The 18,070-nt window shown below is 37.9% G+C and overlaps 1 protein-coding gene across 5 annotated transcripts in view; it reads right to left on the minus strand.

The window, feature by feature from the left end:
* LOC116260292 (uncharacterized) overlaps positions 1 to 16,274 on the minus strand; it is a 33,030-nt gene extending 16,756 nt beyond the window's left edge. For 3 of the 5 annotated variants that reach the window (XM_050079502.1, XM_031638511.2, XM_050079504.1), the window contains exons 1-14: positions 16,071 to 16,274; positions 14,963 to 15,106; positions 14,657 to 14,812; positions 14,222 to 14,386; positions 11,229 to 11,347; positions 10,576 to 10,623; positions 10,051 to 10,215; positions 9,190 to 9,386; positions 8,979 to 9,101; positions 8,648 to 8,879; positions 8,341 to 8,497; positions 4,848 to 4,924; positions 4,677 to 4,766; positions 3,424 to 3,467 (exon numbers count right to left, since the gene is read on the minus strand). In XM_050079502.1, the coding sequence (XP_049935459.1) occupies positions 3,424 to 3,467; positions 4,677 to 4,766; positions 4,848 to 4,924; positions 8,341 to 8,497; positions 8,648 to 8,879; positions 8,979 to 9,101; positions 9,190 to 9,386; positions 10,051 to 10,215; positions 10,576 to 10,623; positions 11,229 to 11,347; positions 14,222 to 14,386; positions 14,657 to 14,812; positions 14,963 to 15,106; positions 16,071 to 16,182 (1,829 nt within the window). In that variant the 5' untranslated portion in view covers positions 16,183 to 16,274. Of the gene's footprint in view, positions 1 to 3,423; positions 3,468 to 4,676; positions 4,767 to 4,847; positions 4,925 to 8,340; positions 8,498 to 8,647; positions 8,880 to 8,978; positions 9,102 to 9,189; positions 9,387 to 10,050; positions 10,216 to 10,575; positions 10,624 to 11,228; positions 11,348 to 14,221; positions 14,387 to 14,656; positions 14,856 to 14,962; positions 15,107 to 15,810; positions 15,833 to 16,070 lie in introns of those variants that run through there. The other 2 variants (XM_050079503.1, XM_050079505.1) reach the window with 2 other exon arrangements.
* Positions 16,275 to 18,070: the final 1,796 nt, after the last annotated feature.

Here is an 18,070-nt window from a genome sequence, read left to right on the forward strand (position 1 = left end):
TGAGAAAAAGAAGATTAAAAAAACAACCCACATTAATACCAAAATAGGTTCAACAAGAAGCTGCACAAGAGGAGGCTCTTAAGAGCTAATTGACACAAACACGCCTAAAGAGGTGCCACTCCTGCATCAATGCATTGTCAGTGTGTGGGTGAAGCTCTGGTGCAGGAAACATGCAGTCAATGTGAACCTGCTGCAGTCATTGGGGCATCAATCTAATTTTTATCAAAATCAGTGCACACACACAAAGCCTACCAAAAAAATTGGATACGGTCAACTTGAGCCAGGTGCGCACCAGCTTATTTATGTCAATATTTCAGCCCAGTGAAGGTTGACCAAGACTATGCTTGTCTCATTAGCAAACTCATAAAACCAAATAAAAAAGAAAAAAGGTGTTAGGACACATCAATTCCTCCCCTTTTCTCCAGTTCTTCGCCTTAGCGCTTTCTCCCTCTTCAAGTTTTAGTGTTGGTAAACAATGTATGCACATCGGCTGTATGTGTGTACATACATAATATTATGTGTGTGTGTGTATATATATATATATATATATATATGTGGTATATTTCAATTTTTTCTGTATTCTTTTATTTGTATACTTTGATTTTTTTTCTTTATTTCCTTTTTTCTGATTGACTGCTAAACTAGCTTTTGGAAGCCCTGACTGCTAATTCAGCTACCAGGTAAACTCGCTGTTAGGAGCTCCAATAGCTAGTTCTGCTCCCTTTTGTAGCTCTTCTCTCTCTCCTTTTGTGTATATAAATTCCCCATTTGATGTATCAACTTATGTATATTCACATGCATTAAGGTGCCAATAAAGCTTCTTCATTCTTATGTTCTTTATGTGAGTGATCTGTGAGCACATTGTTCTAGTCCTTTGTGACTAGTTTGTTCTTAACTTCTTATTATTCTAGTACATTGTGACTAGGTGATTCTAGTGACACTTGTGCGATTAAAGGTTCAGATTGGAGACCATTTTCTTATGGGTGCCTCTCCAGCAAGATGTCTAACAGCCAGTTGTCACTCTCTCTTTCTCTCTCTCTCTCATTCTCCCTGGTGACTGGCAAGACTTTACAGCAGCCAGAGTTCTATGTTTCTGTCTCATCATTCCAGCGACCAGGTGCTCTCTCTCCCCCTCTTTGTACTTCTCTTTTCCAACTCATTGTCTTTTCTACTATATGCATCTATGTACTTTTCTATGCATGCTTGACAATTATATGTGGTCTGTAGTTCAGCCTTTTTGGATGGGCTGCAATCTGTTTTCTATCTGGCTTATATTCAACATTATTTTAGATTGGTTTTATGTGGTTTTCACATGAATTTATATTGAATCGAGATTGGATATTATATATATTAATCGAATTATTGTCTCCTTCATAAACTTGCATGCTAAGCTTATTTGTCAAGATCAGAAGTTAGACTCAAAGTCAGTAAGGACCTAAAAAGACTAGTTGGGACTAGTCATTTGAGTTGGTCCCAGTCAATTGTCTAGAATAAAATTAATAGATGAACACATAGACCTAAAATATACACAAATAATCGAACTTCACATTTTAGATAGAAAGAGAGAGAGATACTGGATACAAGATATATAGAAATAAAGAGTACATGTCATACACAAGATATAGAAATACAATGTAACACAAACATAGAATATGCAGACTGCATAATATATAGAAATACAAAATAGTTGAAGAATATATACCTGATACGTTGAAAGAAAGCTGAATGTTTGAAAAAGAGAGAGAGAGAGAGAGAGATGGGAAAAGTAGGAGGAAAACAACAAGAGGGAGAGGAAAAAGGGAAGAAAGGGAGAGAGAGAGAGAAAGGAAAAAAAGGAAAGAAAACAGGTGTGGCCTCTTTTTTTTTTTTTTAAGAAGAACTGTCAATGATCAATTGATAGATTGACTAGTTGACCAGGTCAGAAACAGGCCCAGCTGCCTTGAAGGCATGGACTATAGTTAGCTGACCGCAGCCTGACCTGACAAGGTGGCTAGTCAGAAAGACTAGCCGCCAGTTTGACAATTAAAATAATAAGTTTCCAGATTTTTATGAATTTCATAGTTTTGTACTGTCTATATCATTGTCACAACTCACAAACATCATTCTTGGGTTTTTAACGGCACGGTTTTTTTTGGGGTATTTTTTGACATTTTTTTCTTGGAAAAATCTCTGGAAAATTGCTACAAATTTTTAAAAAATTAAAAAAAGAAACTTTAGATAAAAATAAAATAAATGAGAACCTAATAAGAAGTCATAAATAAAACTAGATGAAAGTGGTACAAAGAACATTTTAATGATGATAAAAAAAATAACCGTAAAATAATTTAGTTTAAGTTTAAAATTAAACCAAGGATGATATTAATGTTAAAAAAAGATAAAAATGAAAGAATGGGGAAAAAATCGCAATAAAAACATGGTAAATTTATTTTTCACGTTTTTTTCAAAACATCGCAACTTTTTTCCTTTTTTGTTTTTCTCATTTTTTTCATTGATAGCGTGATATTTTTGAAAATATCACGGTCTCTGTGACAGTGAGATTCTATATATACATAAAGATACACCTTCCTGCACCTGCACCCAAGTTTTTCGTGAAAAATCACAATCCTGCATCCAAGACTTGCTTGAAATAACTTAAAAGCAACACATAAAATGTAAAAAAGGTATCATAAAATGTAAAAAAGGTATGAACTGCTGAAGAACCAAAATGCTTGAAGTAAGACTATTACAAAACAAAGGTCTCAACCCTACATATACCAACAAGTAACAAGGCTAGCCACTGGGACTAGCCAGTGATTCAAGGTTAAAGACTTAAAGGAAACCAATATGCTGGGAACAAGCATATTACGAAGAAAAGGTTTCAGCCCCTATATTATACAGCAATGAGGAACAAGACTTTCCTTTCTGACTACTAAAGGCCAAGAGGAATGACCAAAAACATAAACTCCAGAATACAATAGATGTAAAAAACAAAAGCATACCAAGCACTAGTGTCTAAATATACAGAGTCACATACATACACATGAAAAGTACATATTGTGTGTATTGCATATATGAAATATATATACGATATAAACATGTAAATATGTATACATAATTTCAACAAACCATAGTATGCAGACACCTATTGAAGCATGAAGAACTTAGGATCTATTGGAAGGTAGGGTTCACAGGAAAAGTCATCTAGAGAACAACAGACCACTCAGAAATAAGAAACAAGAGAACTATAGCACAATGTTTGCTCAGAACACTAGAACTGAAGGGAGAAAAAAAGATCTACTAAAACAAATATACTCTAACATGTGAACATGAAATGCTTTTTGCAAAAAATTCAACAAAGGAATGCCCTAACATAACAAGCATAATAAATACAATCTGATTCATGTAACATGACATCATAGCAGACAACAGAAAAATCAGCCATACCCCTTTTCTCCAATAAGAGGACACTGAAGAGAAATTAGCAATACCTGTGCCCAAAAAAAATAAATAAATAAGTAAACCAATGATAGGAGAAAAATAATATGAACTCTTGAACATGTGAAAAAGATGTTGACGGTTGGAAAATGCATAAAGGCAGCCTGGTTGTTTGAGAAAAAAGCACTACTGGTCAGGTGTTTTCCCATGCATGAAAGTAGGGAAAAAGACAGATATGGAAGCTTATATACTTAGTTGCATAAACAGGAAAAGAATTATTTGGAAAATCAAGAAGTGGTCCCATGAGAAGGTGGGGCCAAATTTAACTGCCTTTGCCTCCTAAGCTGCTCTAGTTTTTTCAGTCAAGAGTCTGAGTGACATTACTATTTAGTTCTTCTTTCCTCTGTAATTTTTCCAAAATATATAAAGAAGATAACTCCAGGATCTTAGCCAGTCTACAAAAATAAAAAGCCAAAGATATTCAAGCTTCCATACGTGAGTTATCAATATACTTCATCCCACCTTGAACCCTCCGCTCATCCATTGGTAAGTAGGTCAGTTTAACAACAACAGTCTGATAAAGGAACAATATTGTAAATTTAATTTGGAGAAACTGCCCTATTGTTTCTTGGAGTTCTTTAACAAGGAAGTCAAGGAAGAAATCCTAGAAACTGGCACAAGCAACAGGATAACATTAGTTTAAAGCACGTATTCTATGCACAATGTGATCAAATAAATTAAATGCAAATATTTGTTCTACATTCAGGTTCATCAGATTCTCATTAAGATTAAAAACAGAATGAAAATTTGTCCAAAAAATCTAAAGCAAAGTAAAGCAAACAAATGCAACATGAACATGTTTTAGAACCCATCCTTCACGTCCTAGTCAAGCTAATCAAAAAATTGTCAGGAACAACAGAAAGGTTCAAACTGGGATGATTTGATAAAAAGCTACCTCCTAAACAAATTGGATAGATGTCTGCACCATCAAAAAAGGCTAATCGCAGCAGAAAACTGACAAGGTAAGGCACTGTAATAAATGCAAAAAAATGCTGCATTTTATAAGCATGGAACAAAAATTTGCTAAGTCATCAATGTCAGACAGTTCAAGTTCTAACTGCAGAAGCAGTGGACAGTGAAATAGAGTATATATGTGTCTGCACAGTGCATATGTTCATCAAAAAAAAAAAAAATCAAGTCCAAAGGCAGTAGGCACGAGAAATATAGTATTTCAGCAAATAAAGCGAAAAGAGAAAACCCACCCTTGTCCACCTTGATTCAGGAACTCCATGCATATGCCTTTCTATACCTTCTAGCAAACGATGCATGGAACTAACCAGCCTTCTCAAAACCTGCAGTTTTTCTAAAGGAACTTATTATATCTGAAACTGAAGGGGCAGACCATTTTATTGAATATATAATTGCAAAATAACCTCTGGGTTATACAGCTCCAAGATGTGCTGATAAACATCACGAATAAGAAGAATATCAAGTCCAGGACCATCTTGACCTGCACAGACAAATGAAAACATATGCAAGCAAAATTACACAAGCAGAACACACATAGGCATAACATAAAGTAAATAATGTCCAGCGAGGATGGCTTTCCTCTTAATGCCAACTAAAATAACAGATAAACATAATTCTTATTTTTCATTATTTGAGACGATTTATGTTCACACACTGTTTTTATTATTCATATTCAGGTTATTGGTAAGTGACATCCAGTATTTATGAGTCAAACACTAAGCAAGGTGAAAAAAATATAGCAGTAAAATGAAAGGATTACCTTGTTCCATTACGTGCCAAAAATGCCTCACTTCAGGCCCATTGGTACTACATTAAGCTCCATGCTTTGTTTTCTACATAATCATATGAAAACTGAAAGAGCTATTTGCCACAAACACCCTAAATTTTCAGTTGTGCTGATGTTGCATCCAAATGCAGGAGTTGGCAATGGGAACATCTTATATTTCAGAGTTTGAGATATATTAAATTATTAATGGTATAATACCCTGATCACATACTAACAATGTCATGTTTCAGTTCTTTCTAGAATGTGAACTACAGGCAACGGGATGAGTCAGTATCTGTCAAACTGCAGACTGAGTCTTAAATCTAATAATTTAAAATATATTGATGGCCATATATACCTTGATCAGACTATTTGGTGTACTGATCATAGCTCAGCAATTGGCTACATGACAGGTTAGATCCATCAAATCAGATACTCGCATGAGTTTCAAACCAAGTTGTTACGGCTGATCAACAGCCTCAACCAACTGGTGACTGGTGAGAAATGAAAGAAGAAATAAGCTTTACAAGCTTCCCAAGTTTGGTGAGAAGGATAGCTATTTCCTCAACCTTAACTTGGTAGCTTACCTGCAAACTAGATCAACACCCCTTTTTAAGAAAAAAAATGTAAAACTGCACCTTATAAATCTGGGTTGATTTATTAGATAAGACTCAAGAAGACCTAAGCTCAAAAAGTCATCGAACCATCTATATAGTTGTCCCATATTGCTTCAGGTTTGGACTAGAACTAGACTCACCTGAAGCTCGATCAGTTGATTGCCTCACTGATGCAAATGGAAGCATAATCAAATCATGTAATGGATCTAATTAGATTTTTTTGTACTTATTAGATGGATCCAGATCCGAAATCCATCCCTTTCTCTATATAAAGGGACGTGGGTCATTTTTGTAACGGGGTGAAGAAAAGTTGAAAGAAATGAAGTGTTATGTTGTTTTCTTTGTTTTTTCATGTTCTTTGTTCATTTGCTTGAGTTTTAGTTAGTTTTAGTTTAGTTTAGTTAGTTTTAGTTTAGTCATTAGCTTAGAGTTGGATGCATTTAGATTAAGATTCCTTAATCTTAGTTCTTTATTGCATCAAGTGGTATCAGAGCGAGGCTTTCATCAACATGAAGGATCAAATTTGGCAAACCTTGCTGCAACAGGAATCTGATTTATCTTGTCTAAGAGAAGAAGTTGCTGCTTTTACAACAAAAGTGGATGCGTTGGGAGTCTCTCTCGATAGATTAATGGACGAATGCAGAGAAGTGTTTCGCCAAGCTCTGCAGAACATGCAAATTAACGTACAAAGCTACCGGGCGATTCCTGCAAATGTTATTCCCAATCTCTGTGCGTTGGGAGCTGTAGAACCGTCGCAAGGTTACCTTGCGAGAGACACCAGGGTTTTGTGGGGAATCTTAAATGCATCTTTGGAAGGAGTTCCTGCCGGAGGTCCATTGCCGACAGGCGTAGCAAATCCCACGCCAGGGCTTCCTGCCAGAGTTGCCCTGTTTTCGTCTGAAGGAGGTGGAGAATCAGCTGCGTCCTCCTCCCATCGTCAAGCAGAAATCTCGGCCCTTGTTGGTTTGCCCACCCATGAGCAGATGAAGGCGTCGTGTCCAGCGAAGGGAGCTTGGGTGGACCAGGCGAAGCGCGACGGATATCCTTGTTTCCATCACCGGTCAGTGGTGGTGCAGGAAACGCCGCTAGCACTTCTGCAAAACAGGAGGTGCCGCCGTCTACCTGCACCCTTCCGCCTCCTGCTTGTGTGAACATCCTGGTGTCCCCACCTCTGGAATGGGCTCCGCCCATGGAATCGCCGCCCGCCGGCAGACCGGAGGCGACAGGTAGCCGCCGTCCGCCACTTCCCCCACTCAGACAAGATGGGGCGGCGGCGGTGGGCACCGCTCTTTAGCCCTCTGGTTTGCCCCTTCCGCCCCTGTTTGAGGCGGAAAGGGGTAACCATGAGCAGCGCCTCGAACTGCCGCTCGAGGCGCTCATGGGCTTCGACCGGTTACTTTTGGGACCGGTTCAAGCCAAAGCAAGTTTTGGACCCGGTTCGAGTCCATATCGCCCGATTCACGGGTATAAGACTTCAGATTTGGATCCAAACCAGTTCTTTCCATCACTTGAGATGAGATTTGAATCAGCAATGCCCATAGACCATATCCAAGCCTGTGTTTCTTCTCCAAAGCCACCACCTGAGCCGCCACCTTGATCGTCTTCAGGAGAAGTGAGCAGACCACCAACTAGTGGAGCAGTTGGTCCTTTTTGTTCAGCAGATCCAAACTTTATCCAAACCCTCTAAGGTGAAGAAACATTTTGGCAGAACGAAGGGTTTAAAACTCGTCGAGGACGACTCTTCTCCAACTAGGGGAGTTTGATGCAAATGGAAGCATAATCAAATCATGTAATGGATCTAATTAGATTTTTTTGTACTTATTAGATGGATCCAGATCCGAAATCCATCCCTTTCTCTATATAAAGGGACGTGGGTCATTTTTGTAACGGGGTGAAGAAAAGTTGAAAGAAATGAAGTGTTATGTTGTTTTCTTTGTTTTTTCATGTTCTTTGTTCATTTGCTTGAGTTTTAGTTAGTTTTAGTTTAGTTTAGTTAGTTTTAGTTTAGTCATTAGCTTAGAGTTGGATGCATTTAGATTAAGATTCCTTAATCTTAGTTCTTTATTGCATCACTCACTCAGATTGGTCAAAGAACCAGTTACACGTGCATGCAGACATATGTACAAACATTAGACACTACACATAGGGGGCAAGGTGTAATGGCCAACAACCACCTAAGCTGGTCTATAGCAACCTTAGAAGAGGGAAAATGTGCACATCAGGGTCATAGGTCATACAGAAACTTCAGCAAAGGGGAATCACCTCACACCATTATAGGCATATGTTTGCATATTCACACAGAGATTCAGCTACTATCTTTGAGAAGCTTTACTATTTATCCAGCTTTCTGAATATTAAAGTCCATGTTCACGAGTCACAAATCAATTTTTTGGCTACAGCCAGCTTGTGTAAGTAATCATCGATCAATGCTTTAGCATGACACCACTTACTAATATCTTCATACACAAAACTGAAAAACAACTCATATTGGTGCATATTTTCAATGGAACTTACCAAGTTTGTTCAAGAGCACTGTACTCTTCGAATCTTCTGTACCCAGCCAACGAGAAGGCTGCAGCTTAAATGATAAAATGAGAAATCTTGTAGATGAGAAAACATCTTCCATTGCATGTACATGAACTGCCAAGATTCTTGCTGATTTTATGCAGTCCTGAAGAGGGGAAAGCCAAGTGCAACACAAAACCCAAAATGAATGAACCCATATATCTGTTAATGTTGAAAACTATAATATATCTGTCTAATCAGCAAGCTTCTAGAAAATATTTCCTTGTTAGTTCAGAATCTTGAGATGGAGAAACACCTCAAGAATTTTTGGCAGATATGGAATGACTACTGGCCTCAACCCCTTTCCATGCATATCTTCAGTCCCAGAACCATCTGGCAATCTTGAAGGCTCCACAAATGGTTGTTCTTCCCTGACATCCTGATGTTGCACAACTATTGGTAACTGATTAGCATTTTGGACTATTTCATCAGCCAGCGACCCACCATTCTCATGCTGAGTATAATCTGCAGTTGACAAGCCTTCATATCTGAAAAACAATTAAAATGGTCACCACAGATCATTTTATATTCCATAAAAGAAATGAAATCGGTAGGAAATTAGGTCAACAGGATCTGTCTACTGTTACCTCAGAGTATCCAGAACATGATGTCGAAAAGAAGTAACAGTGTGTTCACCTGCAGCCACGGCATAGAGAAGACTGAAACCCTCACGTTCCAGATTAGGAATCAAGGATGGCAAAAGATTAATTCTGGTGCAAAATATGCCAATATTATAACATAATCCCAAGTACACCTGCACAGGTGCCATCATACATGTCTTCAACAATAGTTATTTACCTTTTAGTGTGTCCAAGTTGATTTTGCTCCCCATCTCCCCACCCATATAACTTCCAATCCTCAGTAACTGCAATTGAATGCCGAGAACCAGCAGATGCTTGAATTATCCGTGATCCACATAGAGAATGCACTTCTCTTGGAAGAGGTATATCATCCACAACTCCATGTCCTGTTTGACCCCAATGGCCTTGGCCCCACTGTTACAGATCCAGTGACAGAAATGAAAAACGTAATGAAATCGACCCAGTGAATACAGATCAACCCATGCCACTGGCCAGCCCCCATTATGTTCTCTCCGAAACAAAAAATTGTTTTTCAGGAACCATGCTTCAGCAGCCTGAAAGTCCATGAGGGGGAGCTCAGGGAAACTTATTTACTAGACAATAGGAAATACACTTCCAAATTTTATTTTAGTTGACACTTCCATTATTTCCATCAATCTTTCTTATCCTCCTAAAAACCTTGTATGTTTTTGGGATTAATACATTTGGTGTTCTATTATATTAGTGTGATACTTTGTTCCTTCCATGTTTATATCACACTTTCTAACCATTTTCACATTGTTTGTTTTCTATTTCCATCCTGCTTCTATTTAAACTCACTTTAGCTTAACAAATCATTTTAAAATAGACTAACATCCTGCATCACAGTATTTTCTAACTCATGTTTCACAAATTCTACATTTGAGATCAATTTTTGTATCCATCTTGCAAGCAATGTGACAAGTATATGGCTATTCAAAATTGACAAAAATAAAGGAACAAGAAACAAGGAATGATGCCACTGATAAGTATACTTAATCAAAAATTTTAGCATGTTCCATTCACAACAGATAACACAAAAAGGTAATTGACTACTTACAGAAAAAAGGATGCCTTCTTCATTTATAGCCATTGTGTGGTTACCCCCACAAACCACTTGAACAATCATCTGGTCAGAGAGAGCTTTTACAGGTAGGGGTTTCAACTCACTTTGCAAACTGTCATGTCCTAACTGCCCATACTTTCCTCTTCCCCATGTAAACACCTATACAAAATTCAATAATTTGAGAGGCTAGCTGAAGAGACGAAGTTGCTAAAACATTAAATTTTTAAAGTATATGAAAATCAGATCCAACAACAGAAAATGACTCTCCAAAAAGAAAAGAAGGAAGAAAGCGGCATATTTTGTAAGAATTGTTTAGAACAATTTAAAAGCTAATATCACCAAAAAGGTACAGGTTTTGACAGTTACATAATTTAGCACAATAGATAAGAAAAAGCCAACTGCCACTTCACATTACGATATCATAATTTGACTTAGAAATTCAATAAAGAACTCCAACACCACAATAAAAGCCTCTAGGTAGCATAAGATGGAACTAAATGAGCCAATGCTATTGCATACCTGGCCATCCACAGATAAAGCAGCACTGTGATTTTCTCCACATGCAATCTGGAAAATCAAGAACCACAGCATTATCTTACCTTCACCATGATATGGACTCCAAGTTCTCACAATATCACTTGGATAAAAAATGCAGGTTACAGATCACGAAAAAGGGAATGGAATATGAACTAGGACTCTAAAAATATATCCTAAACTGTGAAATATGGGCATCACACCATTAAAAAAAGAAAAGAATGGCGTAACCCCATATGAACATGATGCACATAAACTCCACCCATTTATAGATAGAGATATGCAGTATAAATTTTAAACTACATCAAAATTTTATCCATCTCAACAATGTGTCAACATGCAGAAAAAGAGAACCATGACTATCATTGCACATGACATGGATAGTACCTTCAACTTCAAATGTCTAATGGACTTAGAACCTACGTTATAGCACAACATATGCACTTCTTACAGGTAGAACAACCTTCTTCATGCTACATGCATAACACAACAATGCACAACCAAAAAGGAAAAAATAACAAAATATTAATGTAACATCAAAACTGAAGCTTCTAGGTACAGAAAAATGCATTCAAACTGGTAGCTTGCACAAGAACACATGGACTCACTCAAAGAAATAACCCACCAAATAACACTACCTGAATAATTCCCAATCCCCACAACTCCTGCACATGAGTGGGAGTGCAACGGTCATCTGCGTCGGATAATCCAAGGGCACCATATATACCTTGACCAAAGGAGTATACATCACCACTTCCTGGGAAGCACAGAAGAATAAGCTACACTCTAAAGGTACATAAACAGAGCAATTTACTACTACCATGGTTAGGGAAAAATTCATGGAAAATAAAATAAATGCCTCCAAAAGCACGTTCCATTCTTGTGCCACTAAAAGAAAAAAGTTTTATCAGTAGGTTATGGATAGGTAACTTATTCCACCTATAACTTAGATTGGAACAGGTACACAAATATCTGAGGAAGAAAAGGGGAAAGAAGAAAGCAGCTAACCAAGAAATAGACAATGGTTGCAGAAATAATTCTATTAAGGGTGAATGCCTGGAATTATTAAAGGGTCTTTCTTCAGTGTCCACAGGAATATCAGTTCCTGGAGGCTGGGACACATGTCCGGAACGCACTTCATTCCTGGAACAGGAACATGTCTTCCTCTGTTTGCAATGGAGGACAAAATGCAAAAACACATCATTGAAAGAAGCCATTGCAAAAGACCATGAACTAGAAGAGATGAAAGAAGTCATTACCTTCATACTTGCACACATGCACATACACACAATAGCAAGCAGGCAGCCCCTTCTGCACTTGTGTGTCTGCATGTATGTATCTTTGAATGAGAGAGAGCGGAAGAAGCTGCCCCTTCTCTAAGCAAACAGCAAAAAGAAGGGGCTGCAACCTGGAGAGAGAGGAAGAGCCAGATGGGGAAAGAGACGTCTACCCCTTCTCCAGCTAAACATCAAAGAGAATAGAGAGAAAGTCCATTGCAATTTGCAACAGTCCAAGGCGGAGTAGCAAGAACACATAAAACACACCTCGCAGGAATGCAAAGGCAAGCATTCAGCTTGCTCCTGTTTGACACATTCGCATCCCACACACGCAAAGGGAATGCGGTGTTCCTGAAACAAAACGCTACCCAAGAGGAACCTAATTCAGATAATTATTTGAAATTTGATGCAAACTTGATCTGCTTTAGAAAAATGTCAAAAACCACACAGGATTTCTAATTAGTACTTTCCTACCGATTTGACTAAGGCAACAAAAAAGGAACATTCTAGCCTTCTAGGGTTTAACTTTAACGACATCTCAGCTAATTTAAGGAAATAGCGAGAAGGACTTTCTTCATAGTTTCTTTATGCGGACTTATCAAATAAACAATTAGATGTAGTAACTTTCAGCTATGCAGTAAATAAGTTCATCGTTTTGAATGGCTCAATTACAGTGTATTAAGTGCATGATCTCTATGTACAATAATGAATCTAGGATGAATAAATCCCATTAACTATTGAATTATGTAACTGGATCCAAATAAGACTGCATAAATAGTGTCATTTTTTCTCTACTAAAATTGATTTGAAACCCACACAGGTTAGTAAAGTTGACAACATGACATCAAAGTGGAGATACTTCTCATAATCTATATACATAGGGAACATAGACCCATGAGGAGCATTGATAATCTTGAATTACTGGAAATGATTCCCTCCTGCGAAACCAAGCCATAGCAAGTTATAACGAAAGGTGACAATAGTTATTAAAAGGTAGCAAGTGAGTACAGGTGATTGATGCTTAGTTAGACTCCCAATCCACAGAAGTACCTAAACCCGACATTTGAGAATAGATAAATGTGCTTATTACCCTTCACAATATAAGTGAAACACAGGCAAACGCATAGTTGGGGTCTCTTTTATTTACTGTAACTACCATTGCAATGTTGGGCATCCCTGCACATTTGTTAATTAACTCATGGAATGCCCGATGCTAATAAAGTTTATTTATCTACCCAAGTTTATTTCAGAGGCTATTTCCTCCTAAGTCACACGGACTCTTCTATTTTACTGTTGCACACGAGTCGCATCAAGTCGGGTGCGCACCGGACATGGGTGCAGCTCTGACTCGCACCCGAGCCCAGTCAACGTGAGTTGGATGCGGTCAGCCGCACCAGACTATATTTGTCCATTTCTGACATGCACCCGACTCGCGTCAAATTCGAGTCTGATGCGGTCAACCCGCGTCCGGTCTAAATGTGTCCCATTTTTTGGTATTATTGTTGTATACATTTTAGCATTTTATTTTAGATGCTTGTTCAGTTGTTCTAGAATCTACTATAAAAGTTTTCAAAGTTCAACTAACAAATATACATTGTCAGTTGTGTACATATGCAGCCGTGCATATATACTGTGCAACTGATATAGTGATATATTGTCATGTTATAATATATATTATAGACTTTTTTATATATGCATTATTTAGCCGACCAGCTGTGGTTAGTATTGTTCTTTTGAAGTTTTAATTTCAAATTTTCAATTTCTGCTTCTATGATTCTATTAATTTTTTATGTTTTATGTTAGACTGTTAGTATGTCATATTACTAAATTACTATACATAATATATTATATATAATATAAGTTGTTCTGATATTTTCCTATGCAATACAATTATGGAAGTATGTTATATACATTAATAACTAAATTGTAATAATAATATATACATGCTTATTCTGTTTATATATAATAAATTAATAATAATAATAATAAAATACCCTCGCCACACTGCCGCACCTACATTTTTTGGGATGTGCCACTCCAGCACCCGCACCCCGCACTCATGTGACATATGTTTCCTCTATTTTTTCAGGTGTCATAAACAAAAATACTTAGTATAATGACCCAAATTCAATACAACTGGAACAGTCGTTGCAAAGAAACAAAAGCAGGGGTTACAGTGAGGATGAACATGGTATTGTATTCACAGATTTTTAGGTCATATAGATTATCAACTTAAAATCAACCACTGAAAGCAGCTTTGTTTCCTTTCACTTAAAGAAAAAAAAAATCATATAAAACCATAAGTAGGTGAAACCCATCAATCATTTGTTCATCCCATTTCTTCAGATATCAACCTGTCAATGCAAGTGTATGAGCAGCCCCACAAGCAACACGAACAAAATGCAGTTCCTGAGATCCCCTGACAACGCGTGGTTGAATCACATCGACAACTTCAATCATATCCTTGAGGCCTAATTGACCAAACTCTGATGCTCCCCAAGACACCAAAGCACCCAAATCTGCGGCAATACCATAACAATCAATTAGCTGCCAGTCAAAGCTTCAGAAGGGGACCAGAAAAGGAAATGGAAAAAGAAAGACAAGGCAAGAAAAAGTTAGTACACAACTTCTAGCAAATGACTGACAAACATGAGTTTTGGTCTCCTCTACGTGAATAAAATGTTAACATGTCCTAGGGTACGTCCAGTGGATTATGGAAACATACTAACACATGGGCATTAAAATGTAAGCTGTAACATAAGCAAAAGCGAACAAAAATGCAGAGGTACCAGTAACAGCTACTGTGTGAGCTTGTCCGCAGGCTACATGTGTAATCCGGTAGATGTCTAAGGCAGATACTCTTGCAGGTAAAAGCTGTGATTCCCGTGATCCTATTCCAAGCTGCCCATACTCATTACTGCCAGTCATGAATAGGTCACCATCTCCTGAATTAATAACAAGCGGTTGATTGCAAACAGAAAGTTAAAGCTGCATGAAGGGAAAATATTAAGCACTTGTATGCATATATGAACTATGAGCTACAAAGTGGATTGCAATTTATAATGTATCACATGGTTGCTTCAGAAAACTCTCACCAGTGAGAAAGGCAGTATGATATTCACTTCCGGAAATATGTACGACAGATTTGTCCAATAAAGATTCGACAAAATTTGGGTACTCACGTCCGACATCGTCCCCCAAACCAAGCTGTCCCAGATCTCCTCTACCCCAAGCAAATACTACAAAAGGGCATAACAAAGTATATGAGTATAATTAATAAAATAAATCAAATCATACTGTTTTCCGATAACCATGGAGTTCAAAATCAATATATGAATCCAAGAAACCAACCTTACAAGATCCTAAAACATCAAACTTCATACGTTTATGATTCGTATAAACGAACCCTCGTTGAAGCTATACCTGAAAGACGGAATTTTCTTTCCCTTGAGTGATTTCCTGAAAGGCCAATTACTAAACTATATATTCGCGATGGAAATTGAAATTGGACGACAGGTATGACCGATCTGATTGTCCAGATTTTGGATATCCCAAACTATTGCACTAAGTAGCCAAGCTTCGGATGATCGTATAATAGCGTTTGGTATGCGTTTATGTTTCACAAAAATGACGCTCTCGAAGCTACACCTGAAAGACAGTTTTCATTTCCCGGAGTAATTACCTGACATGCAGACTGTTAAACCATATTCACGCCAAAATTGACGAATAACAGGCATAACCAATTTCATCTTCTCGATTTCTTAAAACCAAATATTGCACGATAAGAACGGTCGACTAGTGAATTATATGAACATCGCGGCACTTCAATTCAATTGTTCCCAGAAAAAATGGCGTCGGCTCAGCATCACGTACACAACCCTAATGACGTGAACTCGAAGCAAAACCAATGGCGACAAAGGTTTGATGAACAATTAGAACTCACACTTCATAGCTGAAGTGGCAGATTGAACAAATTGGAGACAAATGACTCAAATCCTCCAAGGGAATCGCACCAATACCACGAACCTACAATCACCAACTACCACGATCAACAGCAACCATATTCCAATTAACATTCGCAATTGCTTTCATCAAATCGAAAACCTTTCCCCTGATGTTAACGAAAGAACTAACAGTTTAACAATCGCAATCAATCCCCACGTACAACTGACCAAAATGGGGGCAAGATACAAGCGGCCGTACCACACGAATTGACCTGAGAAAATCGAGAATTGAAGCGGATATCGTCGCGGATATCAGTGATATGCAACGGCTGTTGGGACGAGGATGGGGCGACCGAAGGAGAGTCCTCCATTTCGGGCGACGATGGAAGAGGACACCCGAGAGTCCCTCCCTTACAATCCAGAACAAACGACGAGTCGTGTCTCGACAACGTCTCTCCGTGGTCTTTCGTACCTTTCTTGCCCAATATATATAGGACGCGAAGATCGATGGATTGCGCCGACGTTCTGCCGCCAGTTTTCAGTTTCTCGTTATTTCATGCGCCGTCCATAAATTTTGCTATAATTTGTTGGGTAGGATGATTGTCATGACATTTACCCAAACGTGGCCTTCGTGTTTTCAAATTAGATTAGATGCTCTGACCTATTGAAAATTACCTTGTTTTATTCACTGTGAATGCACCTCTTATGAACCATAGTTACCAAAAATTTTATTCTTTTTTATAACCTTGGCTCCCTGACTTTGAATTAAGTTGCTGCTCTATAATGCTTCTCTAGTTTCATTGCCTATGCTAATGTAATATTTTTCAAAACATTCAATACCCTGCTTTCATCATTTTACACCCGATGTTTGATGTCATTTCATACCATTTGTGCACTGCCTAAATATTTCAATGCTGATTAATCTAAAGCAAGATTGCACTAATACTTTGACGAAGGAAGACAAAATGCGAAACTAGATTAATGGGTATCTGCTTGTTTTAGTTGTAGTATCCTGACCTTAGTCCAAGTCTAATGCTATCTTTGTGAAGCTCGACTAACCTAAGTCCAGCTCTTAATATTATCAGCTAAATTCTAGCCAGTGACATCTTTGAATCTTCTTTACTTTTTTTCCTTTTCCCTTACGCCTTTAAGCTTGTTTCAACTTCAACGATCACCTGTATATAAACTTTTTGGCAGTGACTTTTGGGGGGCATGTTCCCCTGCAGATGTTTTCTTGAACTTCAATATCTGATATAAAAAAAAAGGGAAATTCGGGATTGCTTCCTTTTTCTTTTATCGACTGCCTCGCACTTGAGTTACTAACTAAGTCATGTCTGGTTTAATAAAATTCATTAAAGAATGTTTTTAAGATTTAAATGTGGTGCAACAAACAATGGTTCCTACTGTGTTTGCCAGATTCAGTCCATCAGGGAGGCTGCTAAAAGAAGTTGCAGAGGATAACATAAGACGGTCTACGCTTTTGAAATAAATGTTAAATGAGATGGACAGGAGATGAAGTGTTTCCCGTCTTTTTTTTAGTTGCGCTGCAACTAACGTGGCAAATCCATCTCCGCTCGACTGATGCCGAAGACGTCGACGCCTGTCAAAAAGTCAAAGTCGAACTTTCATTAGCTCCAATGTATGTGGGTTGTCATCGGCTCAAATAGATCTCTCACACAGTTTCATAAAGCATTTGGGAAAAGCACAACAATAGAGTTTTTATGAACACATTCTCTTTGTCTAAGTCCGTCGCTCGTCTTGTGCAGAAAGATGTTCATTTTGTCATTTGACTGCGACGGCATCCTCCTTCTGCGGCTGTGTGATGGTATCGTTCCGTCCTTTCACTCTCTTTTCACATCTCTTTTTTTGTTCTCTATGAGTTGTATTATATATTTTCTTTTTTGCTTATATTTTACGATTTGTTACTGTAACTAAGAAATTTCTTGTCTAAGAGACTTTTTTTGATATACATTCTCATTTTATCCGCTCTCTCATTTTATCCACTCTCTCTTTCTGTTTTTTTTTTTTGGATCGCCGTTGCCCAAATTTCCTTAACTCCGCTAACACGAGTTCCAAAAGTCCATTGGAAGGAGGTTTAGAAGTCAATTTTCACATTTGGCATGGTGGAATTGAGATTTAGCTTTAAACACGTAATTGTGGTTGGCGCCTACACTTTGCACAACGCAAAGTATGTGAAGGTTTTATGGTGTACCAGACTTTACAACTTTAATCGATCGAGCGACAAGTCTCTAGACTCTG

Source organism: Nymphaea colorata, chromosome 9 (genome assembly GCF_008831285.2).
Source record: "Nymphaea colorata isolate Beijing-Zhang1983 chromosome 9, ASM883128v2, whole genome shotgun sequence".
Lineage (NCBI taxonomy): Eukaryota > Viridiplantae > Streptophyta > Magnoliopsida > Nymphaeales > Nymphaeaceae > Nymphaea > Nymphaea colorata.